The 18,007-nt window shown below is 36.5% G+C and overlaps 1 protein-coding gene across 3 annotated transcripts in view; it reads left to right on the forward strand.

The window, feature by feature from the left end:
• The window catches only part of LOC126970239 (hemicentin-1-like), a 138,357-nt gene extending 121,380 nt beyond the window's left edge, over positions 1 to 16,977 (forward strand). For 2 of the 3 annotated variants that reach the window (XM_050816046.1, XM_050816047.1), the window contains exons 7-15: positions 2,419 to 2,619; positions 4,055 to 4,218; positions 4,903 to 5,056; positions 6,175 to 6,305; positions 8,005 to 8,164; positions 9,529 to 9,867; positions 13,040 to 13,315; positions 15,239 to 15,418; positions 15,916 to 16,977. In XM_050816046.1, the coding sequence (XP_050672003.1) occupies positions 2,419 to 2,619; positions 4,055 to 4,218; positions 4,903 to 5,056; positions 6,175 to 6,305; positions 8,005 to 8,164; positions 9,529 to 9,867; positions 13,040 to 13,315; positions 15,239 to 15,418; positions 15,916 to 16,088 (1,778 nt within the window). In that variant the 3' untranslated portion in view covers positions 16,089 to 16,977. Of the gene's footprint in view, positions 1 to 2,418; positions 2,620 to 4,054; positions 4,219 to 4,902; positions 5,057 to 6,174; positions 6,306 to 8,004; positions 8,165 to 9,528; positions 9,868 to 13,039; positions 13,316 to 15,238; positions 15,423 to 15,915 lie in introns of all 3 variants that reach the window. The other variant, XM_050816048.1, reaches the window with a different exon arrangement.
• Positions 16,978 to 18,007: the final 1,030 nt, after the last annotated feature.

Consider the following 18,007-nt stretch of genomic DNA (forward strand, 5'->3'; position numbering starts at 1 on the left):
CTTGCGATACTGAAATTACTTCTATTTCAAACTTATGTCAAATCACTGCACGTTGCATACCAAAATATATTTTAATTTTTACTTAGGCAGTGTATACATCCTAAAACATCCTCTTCAGACTACTGAAGAGGATGTTTTAGGATGTATGACAACAATGTCATTATGAAGTTTAGCGCCTCGGAAGTGGTATTTGTTGGAGACAGATGGTTTTTGGCAAAAAATACTGACAGTATTAGTAACCGTAACCATTACTTACCTTTAGTAACCTACTCGTATATCAACCGCGTGATTATCAATGTTTCTAGTAAATTAGTTACTATACTAAACATTCTTAACAGTATCAAGAATATATGGAGATGCAAAAGTCAAAATGATTATTTCCTAAAAAAATCTTGTAATGTTTCTTTAGGACCTAGATGGTATTGATATCCGCTGAACTGCTCCATAACAATATACCTTTCTGTGAATGTCATTCCACTGGTGAATCTTCCACATCTAAACTTATTATCTAATGAAGGTAATGACAGATGAAGAATGTTGATTGGTGGTTTTCTCAATACTTTTTGAATCAATTTAGAATAGCTGGAAGCTACGTTTGCTAAGCCGTACATAGAAACCGGTTTAAGAGGTACAAAATTATGTTAGAGTTATTTTTATTTGTAGGTGACCTTTACAATCTGATGCGCAGAGGTGTCCGAAATAATGGGTTATATCCTTGATATAATGGATAATAAGGATATAACCCATTAACAAGGGTTTATGATATAATATATCACTATATATAAATATTTATAACTCATGTTACTTTAAAAGTTCGCAAAACTGTTGGATGAATATCGTGTGAATTTACTTATTGAATTATTTACTGCGGTTTTTCGCCGACCTGTTTTAAGTTTATTGAAGTGAAAACTTTCGTGCTTATGTGCTGATTTATCTTGTGGGAATTGAATTATACTTGTGTAGGGTCTAGCTGACTAAAGCAGGGCGATCAGTCACACCAATATACAAAATTATAAATATAATATTTTCTTTGATAAACGCGTGTGTTACACATTTAAATAAAACACTTTTTAAAGCATAAAAAAGTGTGTAATTGTAACTGTGTATTTACATTATTTTGTGCGGAAAAGTTACATTTTTATTATTATTTTAGCTAAGCCGACGCTTCGTAACCTTTTCAGAGCACGTTTTCAGGGGGACAAATATATATATATATATATATATATATATATATTTTAAGCGGTTTTGCTTTATGAAGATACAATATAATTAATATTCATGTAGTAATTCGTATTATTTTATTGATTCGGCTTCCTGAAGTTGTGGTTACAATGCAAAAAGCACTTGTCAGGTGGCTTTTTTCATTGTAGCCACATTTGGGTTTAAATTACCAACTGTACTGTTTAAAATTTAAATTTACATTTGATTTTCTTTGATCTAAGTTCAAGAAATATAAAAATATACTTGAACATCGGGATAGTCAATAATAACAATGTTATAACTGCTAATTTATAAATAATTTAAAATGAAATTCTTAGATGCTGTCTGTACTGACGACTGACTGTCGTCACGCAAAAGCTTGTATAACGAGATACGTCATTGTCTCAATTTCCGGAGACTATAATTTAGGGCTGACGACGCCGCATTGGTCTATTTTCCAGAACTTTCTTTTCTCAACACATAATCTGTCATCAAGTGTAGTTTGTATATTGTTTTATGATAATAAGGGATGAGACGAGCAAGACGTTCAGGTAATGGTAATTGATACGCCCTGTTCATCAAAATGCAGTACCGCTCAGGATTATTGAAAAACTCAAAAACTCTGAGTGGCACTGTTGGTGCTCGTCACCTTGAGACATAAGATGTTGAGTCTCATTTCTCCAGTAATTTCACTAGCAGTGGCGCCCTTCAGATCGAAACACAATAATGCTTACACATTACTGCTTCACGGCAGAAGTAGGCGCCGTTGTGGTACCCATAATAACCCAAACAAAAAACACTTGACTTTGCACTTGCATCTCGTCGCAAAATGTTCCTGTACTTCATGTATTATAACCACGAAATTAAAGTGGTCCCTTCTTCGTCGTTATAACTGAATTCCACTATGATTTATCAACCCCTATAGCCCAGTGGTTGGTGACCCTGCCTACTGAGCTAGAGGTCCCGGGTTCGAATCCTGGTGGGTGCAATCATTTATATGATGAATATGAATGTTTGCTTCAGAGTCATGGATGTTTATATGTATGTATGTATGTTTGAGTAAGTATATTGTATTAAATATATCGTTGTTTTGTTGTACCCATAGTACAGGCAAGTTTGGGGCAGGATTATATGTGTAAGAGTGTGTCAATATTATTATTATTATTATTTAAAATGTCTGCATGTATTTATTTTAAAATTCATTGTCATCATTTCCAGGTAGACCTCCACCTCGTATAAGCTGGTACTCCGGTGAGGATTTAGTAGATGCTTCTGACGGGACCAGCGACATTCCCGGAGTGAGGGAGAACGAATTATATCTACCTCTCACTCGGGATAATGCACAGTCACTCTCGTGCAGAGCTAGTAATAATCAACTGACCCCGCCTGTGATAACTACGTTACAAATAGAATTATATTGTGAGTACCAATAATAGACATATATTCTAAAAAAAGTCGAAAAATACTATCAAATACATCTAAAAAATGCATCACGCTACAGTACTTCAGGCCTCCAAAGCCCCCGCCCGGCTTTGCTGTAAAAGCCTTTAGGGCTATCAGCACAGAGGAGGTTTTTTAGTCGATAGGGGGTGTTTACACCCGAGCCCGACTTATGGGCCCCGCTTCGGGGTTTCAATACGTAAATGTATTATCCTCCTCTCCAAAAAAAATCCCGTCCATTCATCCGTGAACCAGTCACACTCAGGGCTTGTGTTCAGAACAGCGTTGAGCGCGGTGAGGATTCGGGGTATATGTGACTATGCATGCCCTTTTGTGCGCCTCTGCAGAAAAACAGGTCATGCCTACGGTTACGGAGGTATTTGTTCGGAACAAAAAACTGACACATCTTATCACTTAACTTGGGAGCATCGATCTTAGCGTGAAAAACTTTACAGACAGTAGTGAGTTGTCGACACTCCCACCGAACTTCCATAGAATTATAACTTAGAGACCCTAGAAGAAATTTGTTGGTATTATAAGGTAAGCTAAGTATACCCGTATATCCATTTATAAAGGTACCTCATAAAAATACCTTCTGAACTTTTCAAGGAGAACCACATATTAATAAATGATATTAAATAAAATAAATTACCAATGAATCTAAAGGAAAACTAAAGGTCATCAATATCACTTCCAAATACTCGAAATTAAGAAAATCGCCTGGCGCATGTAATAGGGTGATGGCCTATCGTCAAAAACCAACAGAATAGATTGTTAGATAATATAATATGTAATTAAAATATATCCTTTTTTTAATTTGGTTTTTTCTATAATAATATATATTTTTATATGAAAATAAGGGACGAGACGAGCAGGACGTTCAGCTGATGATAACTGATACGCCCTGCCCATTACAATGCAGCGCCGCGGCCGCTCAAGATTATTGAAAAACCCAAAAACTGAGCGGCACTACTACTGCGCACATCACCTTGAGACTTAAGATGTTAAGTCTCATTCGCCCGAAGTTCAGCTGATGATAACTGATACGCCCTGCCCATTACAATGCAGCGCCGCGGCCGCTCAAGATTATTGAAAAACCCAAAAACTGAGCGGCACTACTACTGCGCACGTCACCTTGAGACTTAAGATGTTAAGTCTCATTAATAAGTAATACCTACGCTAGCTACGGCGCCCTTCAGACCGAAACACAGTAATGCTTACACATTACTACTTCACTTTCATTATTCATTAATATTATATTATAAATTTGATTTGAATATAGCATCTGCTCACTGCTGCTCGCCAATGTTTTTATACTTAATATAAAAACTATTTTTACCAATCACCGTCTGTATAAGTTTAGTTAATATAGTTTACACGCGTTTTTAATTTAAAATATTTGTAATGTTTCCAGTACCCGCCTTCAACGTATCTATATACTGGGTGCATGGCACCCTGGGAGATGCTCTGCAAGCTGGAAAACCTGCAGTAGCGAAATGTATAGCACATGGATCTCACCCACAACCTGACGTCCTATGGTGGTTGGATCACAAACATTTGACACAACATAGCAATCAGGTATATTATATTTTAGGCTATCTGTTAGAATAGATGTTAAAATATAAATAAATGAAAATAGTTTATACATAGTATATACATTACAGTGCCGCACAATGCTGATCCTTAACGAACGTCAATTAGTTTTCAAATGTACCAACAGAGTGCGCTAAGTTCAGTGTTGGAAAAAAATTCTTAATTTTAGCAACCTAATAATAAAATAAGATGTCGTCTTCTTCATTTTAATGGATATGTTGCTTTTCACGAAAACATTTATGATTGTGATTTGAAAGCTACCATTGATGGCCTACGACAGAGATTTCAAGTTACACTATTCTGAATTAGCTATCACCTTCCATCACGCAGCGACATCTACATTTTTGTAGTAGAAATAGTTTAATTGAGTATATAGCTTTAAATATATAAAAAAAATATATTACCCCCTTATTCATAATGGTCCGCTAACTTAAAATAGCTGCTACAGAGTGTTATTTTTCATTCTGACTTAGGTCAATAGAAGAAGACAGAGTGAGAATTAGCAATGCTTTAAGTTAGCAGACTTTTATGAATAAGGGGGTAATATTTTTTTTAGAGAAATAACATAAGTTTCCGAATGAGTGAGGATGATTGTTTTCATTCAATAATAACTGTGCACATCTATAATTTATAAATTATGGTTCTCAATATTTCAACTTATTTTTTCAGAGCCTTGACAAAACGACCCGCACAGCGATATCGTTCTTAGAACTAACGCCATCTGTTAGCGACAACGGTGCAACACTGGCGTGTATCGCAACCAACTCGGCAATGACTCCTGGGAGAGATTCCAAAGCAGATGTAGTAGTTTTAAATGTTACTTGTAAGTTGAATAGAGTATTCTTATATAAATTTAAGAAATTTTTCTGAAGCTGAATGACGTTTGGTAATCACCTGCGAAATAATACCGAAACATACGATTAAAACAACTTTTGTTGAAAAACTATAACTATTTGGTATAAACAACTCGGTTTATACTCAAAGATAAAATATAAATAAGAAACCTTTTTTTTCTATGTCGATTAAGACTAGACACTTTATCACCCACTACATTCCAGGAAGCTTCTATAGAGCCCATGACGCTTTTTGTCGTAGTTGTATTGACTGAAGTAAGAAAGCCAGATAGCCTACGTTTCAAGCATAATGCACCCGCTAGAGCGTATAAATGTGTAAAATTGAAGCATTTTAACTAACTTTTTTTTTCATATTTATTATATTAGATTTGAACCGGGGTCTTTTGCTTTCCGGCTATGAGCTATTATAGTCTTGTTTCAAGTGGCGATTTACCTTTGTATTCTAATGTTATTGTAGCTGTTTCTCATTAAAACACGGATAAAACTACATTTTTTAAATAACAATTAAATTACCACTAATAAATCAAATTAACTAACCAGAAATTTTACAAAAACGCAATTATTTATTTAAAAAAAATCATTTTCTATTTTTATCAAGATAGAATAAAATGTCTATCCATCTTTTGAAAATATCGATATTATATACATTGTTACAGACAGTCATTAGAATTTCGTTATTGGAGCGTCTCATTCGATCCCAAAAAGATGCCATTCTTGTGCGAATTATTGTGAAGAAATCGTGTATTCTAGCTCTCACAAACATATTTGTAGCACTGTCATACCTTGGAAGTTTCATAAGAGATCGATAGGAATCATTATATTGGACTCTTAGTTAAGGTCTTGTTTGAATAATCACACCACAGTTGGCAGGTGTACATATACAGGTAATAAGTTTTAAACAGAGTTGTTTTTACCTCATTGCTGCACTTTGCAAAACTTCGTGTTATTATGTTGCTACGTACCGAGAGCGCCGTTCGCTTCCTCTCAATATCGCAGTCGTCTTTCAGATATTCCGTTAAGATATGATAAATAAATTCTTCTCAAGGTTCTTGAGGAGACCTCATTGATACTTCTTTCTGTATTTCAGATAGTCCAATTATTGAAATAACAAGGGTCGGGGATGGAAGACCGGGCGAGGTTGTTGAGCTGGACAGCTTGAAGCTAGAATGTGAGACTAAAGCTAACCCACCAGTTGTAAACTATACTTGGTATTTCAATGTGAGTATAATATAGCTATTCATATGAATGTGTTATTTTATGTCGATATTTTGTTACTTTTGGGATCATTTAGGTTGGTTCTGCGCTTTTAGAAATGATCTCATGCCATATCGACCTGAAAACACTGCGCATGGCAGATATTTCCACAGTTTGAATGTGAGGAAGACAGTTTCCTAAAAATCTGCAAGGTATTACATGCCACACATATTGGCAACAAGGGTTTGAAAAAGAATCAGGTGAAATCGCTCCTTGAGACACATGAAAAGACGTAACTCTACGTAACTCTAAATGATTGAACCATCATTTTCAATCGCACGACGTCCACTGCTGGACAAAGGACAGATCTCCACGACAATCCTGTGCTGTCCTCATCCAACCTTTAGCGGCAATCTTGACCAGATCGTTGGTTCATCTTGTGTGGGCCTACCAACACTACGTCTTCCGGTACGTGGTCGCCCCAACCGCCATCTGTCCGTCGAGCTATATGCCATGCCCACTGCCACTTCAGTTTCGCATGTCGCTATGTCGTTTGTAACTTTGGTTCTCCTACGGAACTACTCATTTCTGATTCGATCTTGCTGTGAACGCAAGTGATCTGTTCGATCATTTAGACTAAAAAATGGTAGCTTTACAATTGGAGCAAGTATGTCTTGTACGTTGTCAAATAGCTCCAGTTGAGACTGAAGTTCATCAAACCGGAGATGAAAGCAATAATCTAAGCCTGCGCCTTTTTGAGTGCTTGTCAGTGGGATGGCTTCAAATTTTGGCTGGCTCTGTAGATATGATAATTTTTTTAGTAGTTTTGTAGTTTAGTTTTAGATCTAGTTTTATAGTTTAACCCATTATAATCACTGCCTTAAAAGTGTAATTATCGATAACTAATAGCCACATGATAGAATTCCGAATGAAGTTATACGAGCGCGTTGTGGTCTGAAAGAAGATGTTGTGACAAGGACTGAGAAAGAAATGCTGGAAGACACGAGGAGCGAATGAGTGAAGAAAGAATGACTTATCAAATGTATAAAAGCAAGTATATGTGGGCAAGTCGGTCGTGGGAGACCTCGTAGATTATTCGTCAACCAAATTGGGGAAGTTTTGAGAAAAGGAATGATCCGAAGTAACCGCAATCGGCTAGCATGTATGAAAAGAGTAATGAATGTAGAGAAAGCGCGTGTGGTTTGTAGGGATAGAAGCAAGTGAATGCCACTTGCTCTATTGTCTCCCCGACGGGGACAAGGTGTGAGAGTGTGTATGTGTGCGTGATAAAAATACACCACACGCTTCCGTCCTTAGCCAACCGTCGATTTATAGTGGCGCGATTAAGGAGTGTTTGACTAGTATATTAACTATCCAACAATTTTGATATGCTAAATATAATAAGGATAAATTATTCGGTTACATAATCTCTAGACCTGATGCCAATGACGTCACATCGTCCCTTTGTTACGGTGTGCAAAACAAGCATCACTAGGATATTATTATTAATAAATAAACAACGATTTTTTTTTTATGGAATAGGAGTACAAACGAACGTACATGTCACCTGGTGTTAAGTGATCACCGCTGCCCACATTCTCTTGTAACACCAGAGTAATCACAGGAGCGTTTCCGGCCTTTAAGGAAGGTGTACGCGCTTTTTTTGAAGGTACCATTTGATATATTTGAAAATGTTCAAATTATATGTTTTAATCGCTTACAGAACATAGAGATAATGTCTAATAGTATTTGGGGGAGTTCCACGAATTCACCTACTTTGTACATAGAAGAGGCTACCAGGAAACATGCAGGGAAATACTCCTGCGCAGCTATCAATGCGGTTGGCGAAACCAGAACAGAATTTATCAATATTATTGTTAACTGTAAGTACCTATTTATCGTTGTCACTATTAAATATTTCTATCTAAAAGTTGAGGACTTCTAGAAGCCAATCTAATGTATCTTATATTACTTACTAGAATAGTTGCGTGTTTCTTTTGAACATCTTCGATAAATAATCGAATAATAACAATGAATAAAAAAATCGGCCAAGAGTGAGTAGGACTCTTATTAAAAATTTAACATCGTATTAGATACCTACTTTTGTAAAAGCAATGTATGTTCTTATGGGGAGAGAATAACATTTTGCACTTTGTCCATCTTGGTTCTTAGGGTCCTTCAAGCATAGAGCATACTGCCACCTTAAAGGCCGGCAGCTCATCCCTTGACACCTTTTGTTGCGGATGTCCATGGACCTCACCACTCCCCATCCCGCAAGCCTCTTACCCGTTTGCCCTCTCTTATATAAAAATGTTGTTAATGAGATACAAACCTCAAAACAGGCAAAGACTTAGTTATAGACCCCTGGCTACCCTTTGGGAGCGGAACCCAAAATCCACATAAAAAACAATGCACTTCAATCAAACGCTTCACTGAACTATAAACTTATGTATTTTTTATGTATAATGAAATTTATGTATTAAGTCCGTGTATTTATTTTTGAGCCAATCATGTATATCAACGAATGTACTGCTAGTATGGAAAATTATTGCAATGCCGTGAGAAATAAATAAGCTTTCTTAATTACATAACCACCATTACATTATACTGAAAAAATCAAGTATTAGTTAAATCATAAACGATAATTTACATCAAATAATAAAAATAAAATATTAAAATCGAAAAATTTAATTGTGGCTGTATTTCGAATACCTGCTGTCGTCACGCGGTTGTTGACAAAGTTCGTCCCTGTCTAGATGTCAAAAAAGGCATAAAAGGCCTTAAAATTGATTCCTTTAGAATTATTTTTGATGTCATTTCTAATATAACAGATATTTCTACCGCTTTCGAAACAAATGGCGCACTGAGAGAAGCGGCGCTAGAAACTCTCACAGTATTTTTTTTTGTGCTCCTTTTAATAAAACTTACAATGTTGTACTGCTATTGCTATAAAATAATCATAATCTAGTCCCAGGCTGTTACCAGGGTGTTAGGATCACTTAGATATTCAGCTGTGGAGTAGAAGGATTTACGACAGAGACATTTTTAGTAAAACATTTAAATTTATGTATAGATAATGCCCGAACAGTGGCTGGGACTTTATTATAAAAGTGTATACATTTACCCTTAGAGCTATGTATCCTATGAAGCCTACAAGATCCTGCAATCCCTTTTTTCTAGTGAGATAATAATAATGAGAATATATTTAAGAACCACGAGTGTCGTTTAATATAAGAATTACTTTCAGATCCCCCCGAATGCTCGCAATCTGGAATAGTTCTAGTAAAAGAAACATTAAAATGCAATATAAATGCTCTACCAGCACCAGATACATACTTCTGGCACATCCAGTCATCAGGTGAAGATGTACAGCACCTCACAACTGGATCACCGCTACTGCCTCTCACACAAATATCCGGTGGCCTTCTAGATGTTTTAGATGCTAGTTGTGAAGCGGGCAATGGAATTGCTTCTCAAGACAAACCCTGCAGGAAATTATTTAGCTTGGAACAGCTCAGGCCTCCTCAACCACAGCAGTGCGATTTAGCTTACGAGTATGAGGAATTCCAAATGAGATGTGTTCCAGGTAATTTTGTTCATAATTTCACAGGTTGTAATTATTAGCACGAAGTCCATTAGGATCCATCACTATAATATGGTGAATGGGTATGAATAATCTATTTATATTCTATAATAAGTCTCCATGTCTTCTTTCGGTACTTCGTGACAAGTAATTTTTGTTATGAGTTATGACACAAGCATTTCGTTTAATTAGTTACTTGATTAGTTAAGTGGTCGGCTAGGGTATTTGTTGAATGCCGGCATTTGATGATATGGTTAATGAAAATCTAGTCCTGAGCGCCAAGTGTGAGATTTTTTACCTATTCGATCGCGTAAAAATTAACTACGGTATGTATGGCGTTGAATAGAGCGCCATCTAGTGAAAGTAGAGGAAAACATCATAGCGTTCTTTCGACGCCATACAAATCGTAGTTAACTTTCACGCTATCGAATAGGTGAAAAAACTGACTTTTGGCACTCAGAACTGTCTTCGTTTAATTTAATGAATATGTACTCTTATGTTAGAGATGGTTATGTTTGGTAAGGTTAGATTAGTTTAAATCAGGAAATACAAAAGAACATAGACTACTAACTAGTATTTTCTTTGACTAACGCGAGTGTTACACATTAAATTAACATATTTTTTTTAAAGCATTAAAACGCGGGTAACTAATTATAATGTGTTTTCACATTATTTTATGCGTTAAAGAACAGGCCAGGCACCTTAAAGCGTTCTCTGAAAAGTCACGAAATGTCGGGATGAATAAAATAATAATAAAATGTAACTTTTACGCAAAACTAATATAAACATACAGTTAAATTACGCGCGTTTTAATGTATTTTATTTAAATTTTAAAGGGCAGCTTGAACCCGCGACCTCTCGGGACTGTTGCGTGACATATCGTTGATAAATCTTGAAATCCACAACCCGAGAGTAGAACAAGACATACAAGATTTATCAACGATACGTCACTCGAACGGTTGGCTCAGTGAAAGAGCGCTCGCAGAGAGTCGGAGGGTTTGAGTCCCGCATCGTTCATAAATTGTGTTTTCAAATTTAATTTGTCTAATTATTCACAGAAGTCAGGGTTATCACTTAAAAAAAAAGATTGTGTGGTTTTATGACACCACGGTCATATTATAGACATTCAACTAAAAAATTTTTAAATAATATTCCATTAAGGGTATAAAAATCGCTTTGTCAATCTTTATTTTATACTTGGAAAATTGGATTGATAATGGGAAATAATAAAAAACAAACAAAATAGCGTGGAGTACTGGCACAAATGAGTAGATAGTAATACACTACACGGTCAGCTGCTGCGAACTATAAGCGCCGCCCGACCGTCACGCGACATGCAACACACAGACGAAAAATATTGAGACGATGTAATAAAAGTTTCACTTTAACAACAAATTATTCGGAAGAAAGTATCTTGGCTACAAAAATTTTGTGAAGTTCAGTATTGGAAAAGGTCTACCTAATTGCATACATGACACCGCGCAAGGTATGATACTCCCAATTTTAGTTGAACCAGCCACCAGTGGGAGGTTCACCACCTCCTTTGCACAGGATAATCTAGCCGTAATGTGTCCAAGCAGTAATGTGTAAATATTACTGTGTTTCGGTCTGAAGAGCGCCGTAGCTAGTGAAATTACTGGGCATATGAGGCTTAACATCTTATGTCTCAAGGTGACGAGCGCAATTATTGTAGTGCCGCTCAGAAGTTTTGGGTTTTTCAAGAATCCTAAGCGGCACTGCATTAAATGGGCAGGGCGCATCAATTACCATCAGCTGAACGTCCTGCTCGTCTCATCCTTTATTTTCATTAAAAAAAAAAACTACAAACAAACCAACCGATCTTGTAACTATCATATACAATTAAACTATATTGCGGTCTTATGACCAAATTATTGCATGTTTTAAAATGTAAAATTAATTAATTTTAAACTAACGAAAACATTAAAACGATTCGATAGAACTTTTGAGGAATCTGTGAATTAATTATACAATTAAATAGTGGTTAATAACCACGAAATTATGGATATTTAGTATCCTCTTTGTACGCATGGGAATACAATAGGGAAAACCATAATCTATATATATAGATTTTCCTTCTTGTGTTTCCATGTCGCAGGTACGAATGTCAGGTGGTACTTGAACTCGAAAAAAATAAATAAATATTGTTTCCAAATTTTCTTTCTTCCATCCGACAGGATGAATCCTCTTATTCCATAAAAGTTATTTTATGGAATAAGAGGATAAATAGGTATATTTAGAGAGGATTCGGACTAGATTATGGGTAACACAAGAGCTCCTTTTTCTGCCGTGAAGTAGTAATGTGTAAGAATTATTGTGCTTCGGTCTGAAGGGTGCCGTAGCTAGTGAAATTACTGGGCAAATGAGACTTAACATCTTTTGTCTCAAGGTGACGAGCGTAATTGTAGTGCCGCTCATAACTTTTGGGTTTTTCAAGAATCCTGAGCGGCACTGCATTGTAATCGAAAGAGTGTATCAATTGCCATCATCTGAACGTCCTGCTCATCTCGTCCCTTATTATCATAAAGAAAAATAGGAAAGTAATCACCGCCGCCACTGGTCCCTTGTTACACCAGAGGAATCAGTTGATGAATTCAGATGATGAGGTTGCTAATTAAGTTTGCAGAGTGTGGTATGAAGATTGAATTAGGTGGTAGGGATAAGGTCCTATATATTTTCGCAATAATGATTTTTTTTTATGGAAAAGGAGGACAAACGAGCGTACGGGTCACCTGGTGTTAAATGATCACCGCTGCCCACATTCTCTTGCAACACAGAGATTCACAGGAGCTTTGCCGGCCTTTAAGAGGTGTACGCGCTTTTTTTTAAAGGTATGCATGTCGTATCATCCCGGAAACACCGCACAAGGAAGTGTATTCCCCAGCTTAGTAGTACGTGGAAGAAAGCTCCTTAAAAAACGCACTGTGGAGGACCGCCACACATCCAAATGGTGGCGATGAAATCCTAGTGGCGTGTCGTGCGAAGGTGGAATTCGGCGGCAGGAATCAGGTGACACAGCTCTTCGGAACACTCCTCGTAATAAAATACGGTAGAGGACACACAATGAAGCGATGTCTCTACGCAGCGCCAAGTGATCCAGCTTTTCACAGATTGATTGTATGTATGTCCGATTCTGAAAACTAATTCTTTTCAACAGTGGAAAACGCAACACACTACGAAGTATCTGTATGGCGAATGTCGACATCAAACTCCTCTCTAGTATTAGAAAGAAGAAGGTCAATGGGGTTTGGTGTAACCCAAGCCCTGGCTCAAGGTGGCGGGATACCCTGGCTTGTGAGGGGCCCTCTTGGAACCTTGAAGATAGGAGATGAAGCTGGTGCATCCGCTTGCAATAGATATGGATGTTCGAGAGCTCTTCTGCTGAGGCCGACGGAGAATCTCTTACATGCTGCTGCAGGGCCCTGGTGGAAATGTAAACTTACTTATTTTTTAGTATGGTGTCTATGCAACGTCTTATTTATTTATTTATTCATTTATTTATTTACTGACACACCAACAGCATTACATACAAAACATTAAATTAATAATGGTCTTATAGATACTGGGTATGAATGCCAGTTACTGGTGCATACACCACTCTCAGTGGAAGACATTAAATTAATTTAAAAATATAGTTCGACCTACAATTTTGACAAGGATTTGAAGCAAATTATTAAAAATAATAGATATAATAAAAATAAGAAATATAGTTTGCATGAATATCAACTAAGATATTATTATATACGAACAGAAATGTGCGGTTAGTTTTTTTTCAGACTTCTCACTGAGTCATGAAAAATATCAAAATATAACTTAACTATATAAGTTATACCTATCCATCTAAATTGTACCAATCACAAGTTGAAAAAGTGTCCATTTAATGTAGTAAATAACAGTTGAAAAAGCTACCACAGCAGCGCTGGTGTAGGCACATGGTACAGTATGAAGTATTCTGAATGTAGCAATTATAAACGAATTGAATTATGCCGAGTTAAAAAAATTAATATTATTGTCGACTAAAGTAGTTAAATAGTGAAAATTTCAACAACTTACGTTATACAAAATAATGTAGTAAATATAACCTTAAAGAGTAATTATGAGAAAACGTGTAAAGTGATTAGTATTATTGGCGCTTCTTTTATGATTTACCCTGATGCTACTGTGGCGCCACCCTAATTTAATGCATTTTGACGGACTCTTTTTCACATACATGATACTGTAATTTATACAAAGCCTTCACAACCACATCACAATAGAAAAACTACACCGTTATTATCGGCACAATGTTTTGGCATCGCTGAAACTGGTTTATTAGTAACCATTATTTTATGAAAAAATAAAGACTTTAAAGAAGACTTTTAAGAATTTAAAATAGCAAACGATGGCAAAATATTTCATTGGCTTTAATCGTGTGCAGATATCCATACGGACATAGGACACACAAAAAATAACAAAGTGTACATAATTCTTGGAGTTATTCAGAAATATATCGCGTCTTTGACCCCTTTCATGGCCCCACATACACCATTATTGATAATCAATACGTAGTACCTACGTTAGTAGTTAGTGAGAATTATGACGGTCATTTGTAAAAAGTTACAAGAAAGTATTTAGGAAATTCAGTATTTTAGGAAATAATAAATTACTTAAAATAAGTTAATACTACTCGCTTGTGTATGCGACTGTCGCGCCTGCGCACGTCTCATTTAACGGTTTTATTCGACGCACTTTTCCACGCACTTTTTTCCACGGATTTTTTCTTACGGTTTTACTATCACATTTTTTTCAGTTCGGTCGCGCAGCAAAATCCCTATCCCCTCCAAGCCTGCCGTAAGGAACTTCGTTCCAATTGTGTTTCTATCCAGTAAAAAAAAACTCACTGTATATTCACGATCTACTTAATCTTCTACATTGTTTTGCCGTGTTTTATTTTTGGTAATTTAAAAATAATAATAATTTAAAAATAGTGGTGTATTTAGCCTCCAGTACATATCTGGATAAGTGTCATTGATCCATTATGTGTTGTTACGACAATAAGGGACGAGAGGTCAGGTTGTTCAGATGATGGTAATCGATACGCCTTGCCCATTACAACCCAGTGCCGCTCAGGATTCTTGAAAAATTCTGAGCGGCACTAGAATTTCATTCGTCTCCTCAAAACATAAGATGTTAAATCTCATTTGCCTAGTAATTCCACTAGCTAAGGCACCCATCAGACCGAAAAACAATAATGCTTACACATTACTGCTTCACGGCATAAATAGGCACTGTTGTGGTACCCATAATCTAGCCGGCATCCTGAGCAAAGGAGCCTCCCACTGACATGCAATTTAATGTTTACGTATTGAAATTCCAGTTTTATTGGAAAAAGATGTGGGCATCTCGGTTGGAGCTACTGTCCTCGTGGTAGCTTTCTTGGCATCAACAGCATTCCTCGTTCGACTCATCCGAAGATCTAGAAGTAAACCTCCAGTACCTGTGATCCAGGTCCTTCAACTTGACGATGTAGCAAGGGACTACTTGGACACAATCGGAGGTAGGTAAGCAAATCATTCATCCCCATTATTCACGTTATTTCTTCTTTGATGCTTCTTCATTTTCGGGTTTCAAATTCAAGTTTAAAAAATTGTGCGTGTGTAGGTACGCAAGAAGTTATACTTCTTTGGCCTAACGTAGCAAAAATCATTAAAATGATTTATTCCTCGTGCTATTCTACGTTTTTAGAAAGAAAAATATTGTAAAAATCTTGCAACGGTGGCCTTGATAATTATTTCTTCTTTTAATCTTACAAAGTAATTAAAAAACAGTGTACTCTTGGTATATAATATTCTTCTTAATATCTGTATATTTAAAAAAAGTTTGAGTGAATTAGACTTCTAAAATATTCTCAGCTTATTTCTTTCTACCTGTCACTAGATCTCATTCATATCCATCTTTTATTAATTATAAGAATAAGAGAATTATAAATTAGTTAACAATGATTTAATGAAAAATTTTGAAGTTTTTAATGTCTTCGATTGTATTGTCAAACAGAGCATAAGGTCCGGGCTTCTTGCAGCTTGAGATCTTGCAGCAGCGGTTACTCAGACGGATCTACAGAAACGGCACCCACTGTTGATCGAAGAAGGAAGCCTCGCACCCTTTGGGGATGGGACCAGCCACCGCCTGACGTCACACTAACTTTACACAGAGAAAGTGCTGTTTGATACTAGTGATCTCCGTCATTATCTGACGAGCCAGGGTCTCAGCAATAAATGACCACCCTCTCACAATACCAAAGTGCGTTTGTAACAGCATCAGGATTGAGGTGTAGAAAACCCTATTATTAAATTATATTGTGATCATGTCATCGAAAAGACAAACTTACAAAATTTCGACGAATTATGAAATGCCTATGTAAACAAATAAAATTTTGTTTGAAAACAAAATTTATGAATGATGCGGAACTCGACCCTCCTTCCTTCTTCTAAACCAACCGTTCGAGTGACGTATCGTTGATAAATCTTGTGTATTATTCAACTCTCATGTTGTGGCTTCATCTACAGGATCTACTTTACAGTTGATAACCTGCTCAACCCCAATATTTGCATATTAGGAAATTGACTTGAGATGTCGCTCTTCCCTGTTGTGCTTGTTCCTATATAAAGTTTTATAGGAATTGGTTCAGCAGAGCTACTCAAAAACTCTGTTCAAATATTTAAAACGAGCAAGATATGAGTGAAGCTTGAAAAAATTCAAGACAGTTGTGATTTTAATTAGGGCCTAGTCTCTAACCATTTACTTAATTGCTTAAGTTTTATGTACTGTCGTAAATATCTCTGAAAGATTGTAAATACTCTGTCTAAGTCTAGTAAGTTATTAATTTTTGTGTAACTTTAAGTATATTATTGTATTTGCGGAAGTTATTTTATCTTGACATAAATAACATTACTTCTATAATACAACATCTTATATTACATATGAAAGATATCTTTTATTTTAAATTCAGACGAATATAATTATTGATTATATTTAACAATGCATAAGAAAAAAAATGTAAATAATATTATGTTCAAAAGTTAATTATAGAAATTATATGAGAAATGAAAAGTTCATCAAGAATATATTTGAGATAAGAATAAATACTAAAATGCCAGTTGATTTTGATTAATACCCACACACAGACGGCTTTACAAATATTTTTTATTATATATGAAAATAAGGGACGAGACGAGCAGGATGTTCAGCTGATGGTAATTGATACGCTCTGCCCATTATAATGCAGTGCCGCTCTGGTTTCTTGAAAAATCCAAAAATTCTGAGCGGCACTACAATTGCGCTCGTCACCTTGAGGCAAAAGATTGAGTCTCATTTTCCCAGTAATTTCACTAGCTACGGCGCCCTTCAGACCGAAACACAGTAATGCTTACGCTATGTACCAATCGTCGGTTTACTGCAAGAACTCATTAACTGACAAAAACAGCAGTATGAATTAAGCCACATTTAGTTAGTTAATGGAAAGTGATCACTGTCGCCCATGGAAAAATGTACCACCGGAGGTGGTGGAGGTAAAGGGAGTGGACCTCCGGGACTCTCACTGACAAATTGAAAGGCGACAACATAGCTGCTACTTGACGCCGATTGTTCGCATGTAGATTTATCTACAAATCATCCGAGCTCTCTTGAAACAATAAAGATACGTTTTTACGCAACGCAAGTTGATCAAACTGTTCACAGAGCACCTTGTCCCCGCCAATTCAAGCAGGCCTGTGTTGCACGGGTTGTCAAATGGTTCGAGCTGGGGTGCGCCAGACCAGAGATGAGAGCAATACTTTATATGTGGCCGGACCTGTGCTTTGAAGGGCGCTAGAATGTGGGTCAGGTATTGCCATGCTCTATTAGTGGCGCCCAGCTTCTTCGAATCCAAATTGGCTTTGTCTTCCAGATAACCGCGGAATTTGCATTCGTTAGAGATTTCGAGACCTAGTGTTCCGAAACTGGGCGAGGCTTTAAGGTAGGTGTTGTCGAAGAGCGGTGATACGACAAATGGGGGTTTTTTTGTAGTAAACGCGCAAACTTGAGTATTCTGGGGGTCAAATTGGACAGGGTTCATTTTACCCTCATTCCGCAATCTTTTCAAGAGAGG

Source organism: Leptidea sinapis, chromosome 20, assembly GCF_905404315.1.
Source record: "Leptidea sinapis chromosome 20, ilLepSina1.1, whole genome shotgun sequence".
Taxonomy (NCBI): domain Eukaryota; kingdom Metazoa; phylum Arthropoda; class Insecta; order Lepidoptera; family Pieridae; genus Leptidea; species Leptidea sinapis.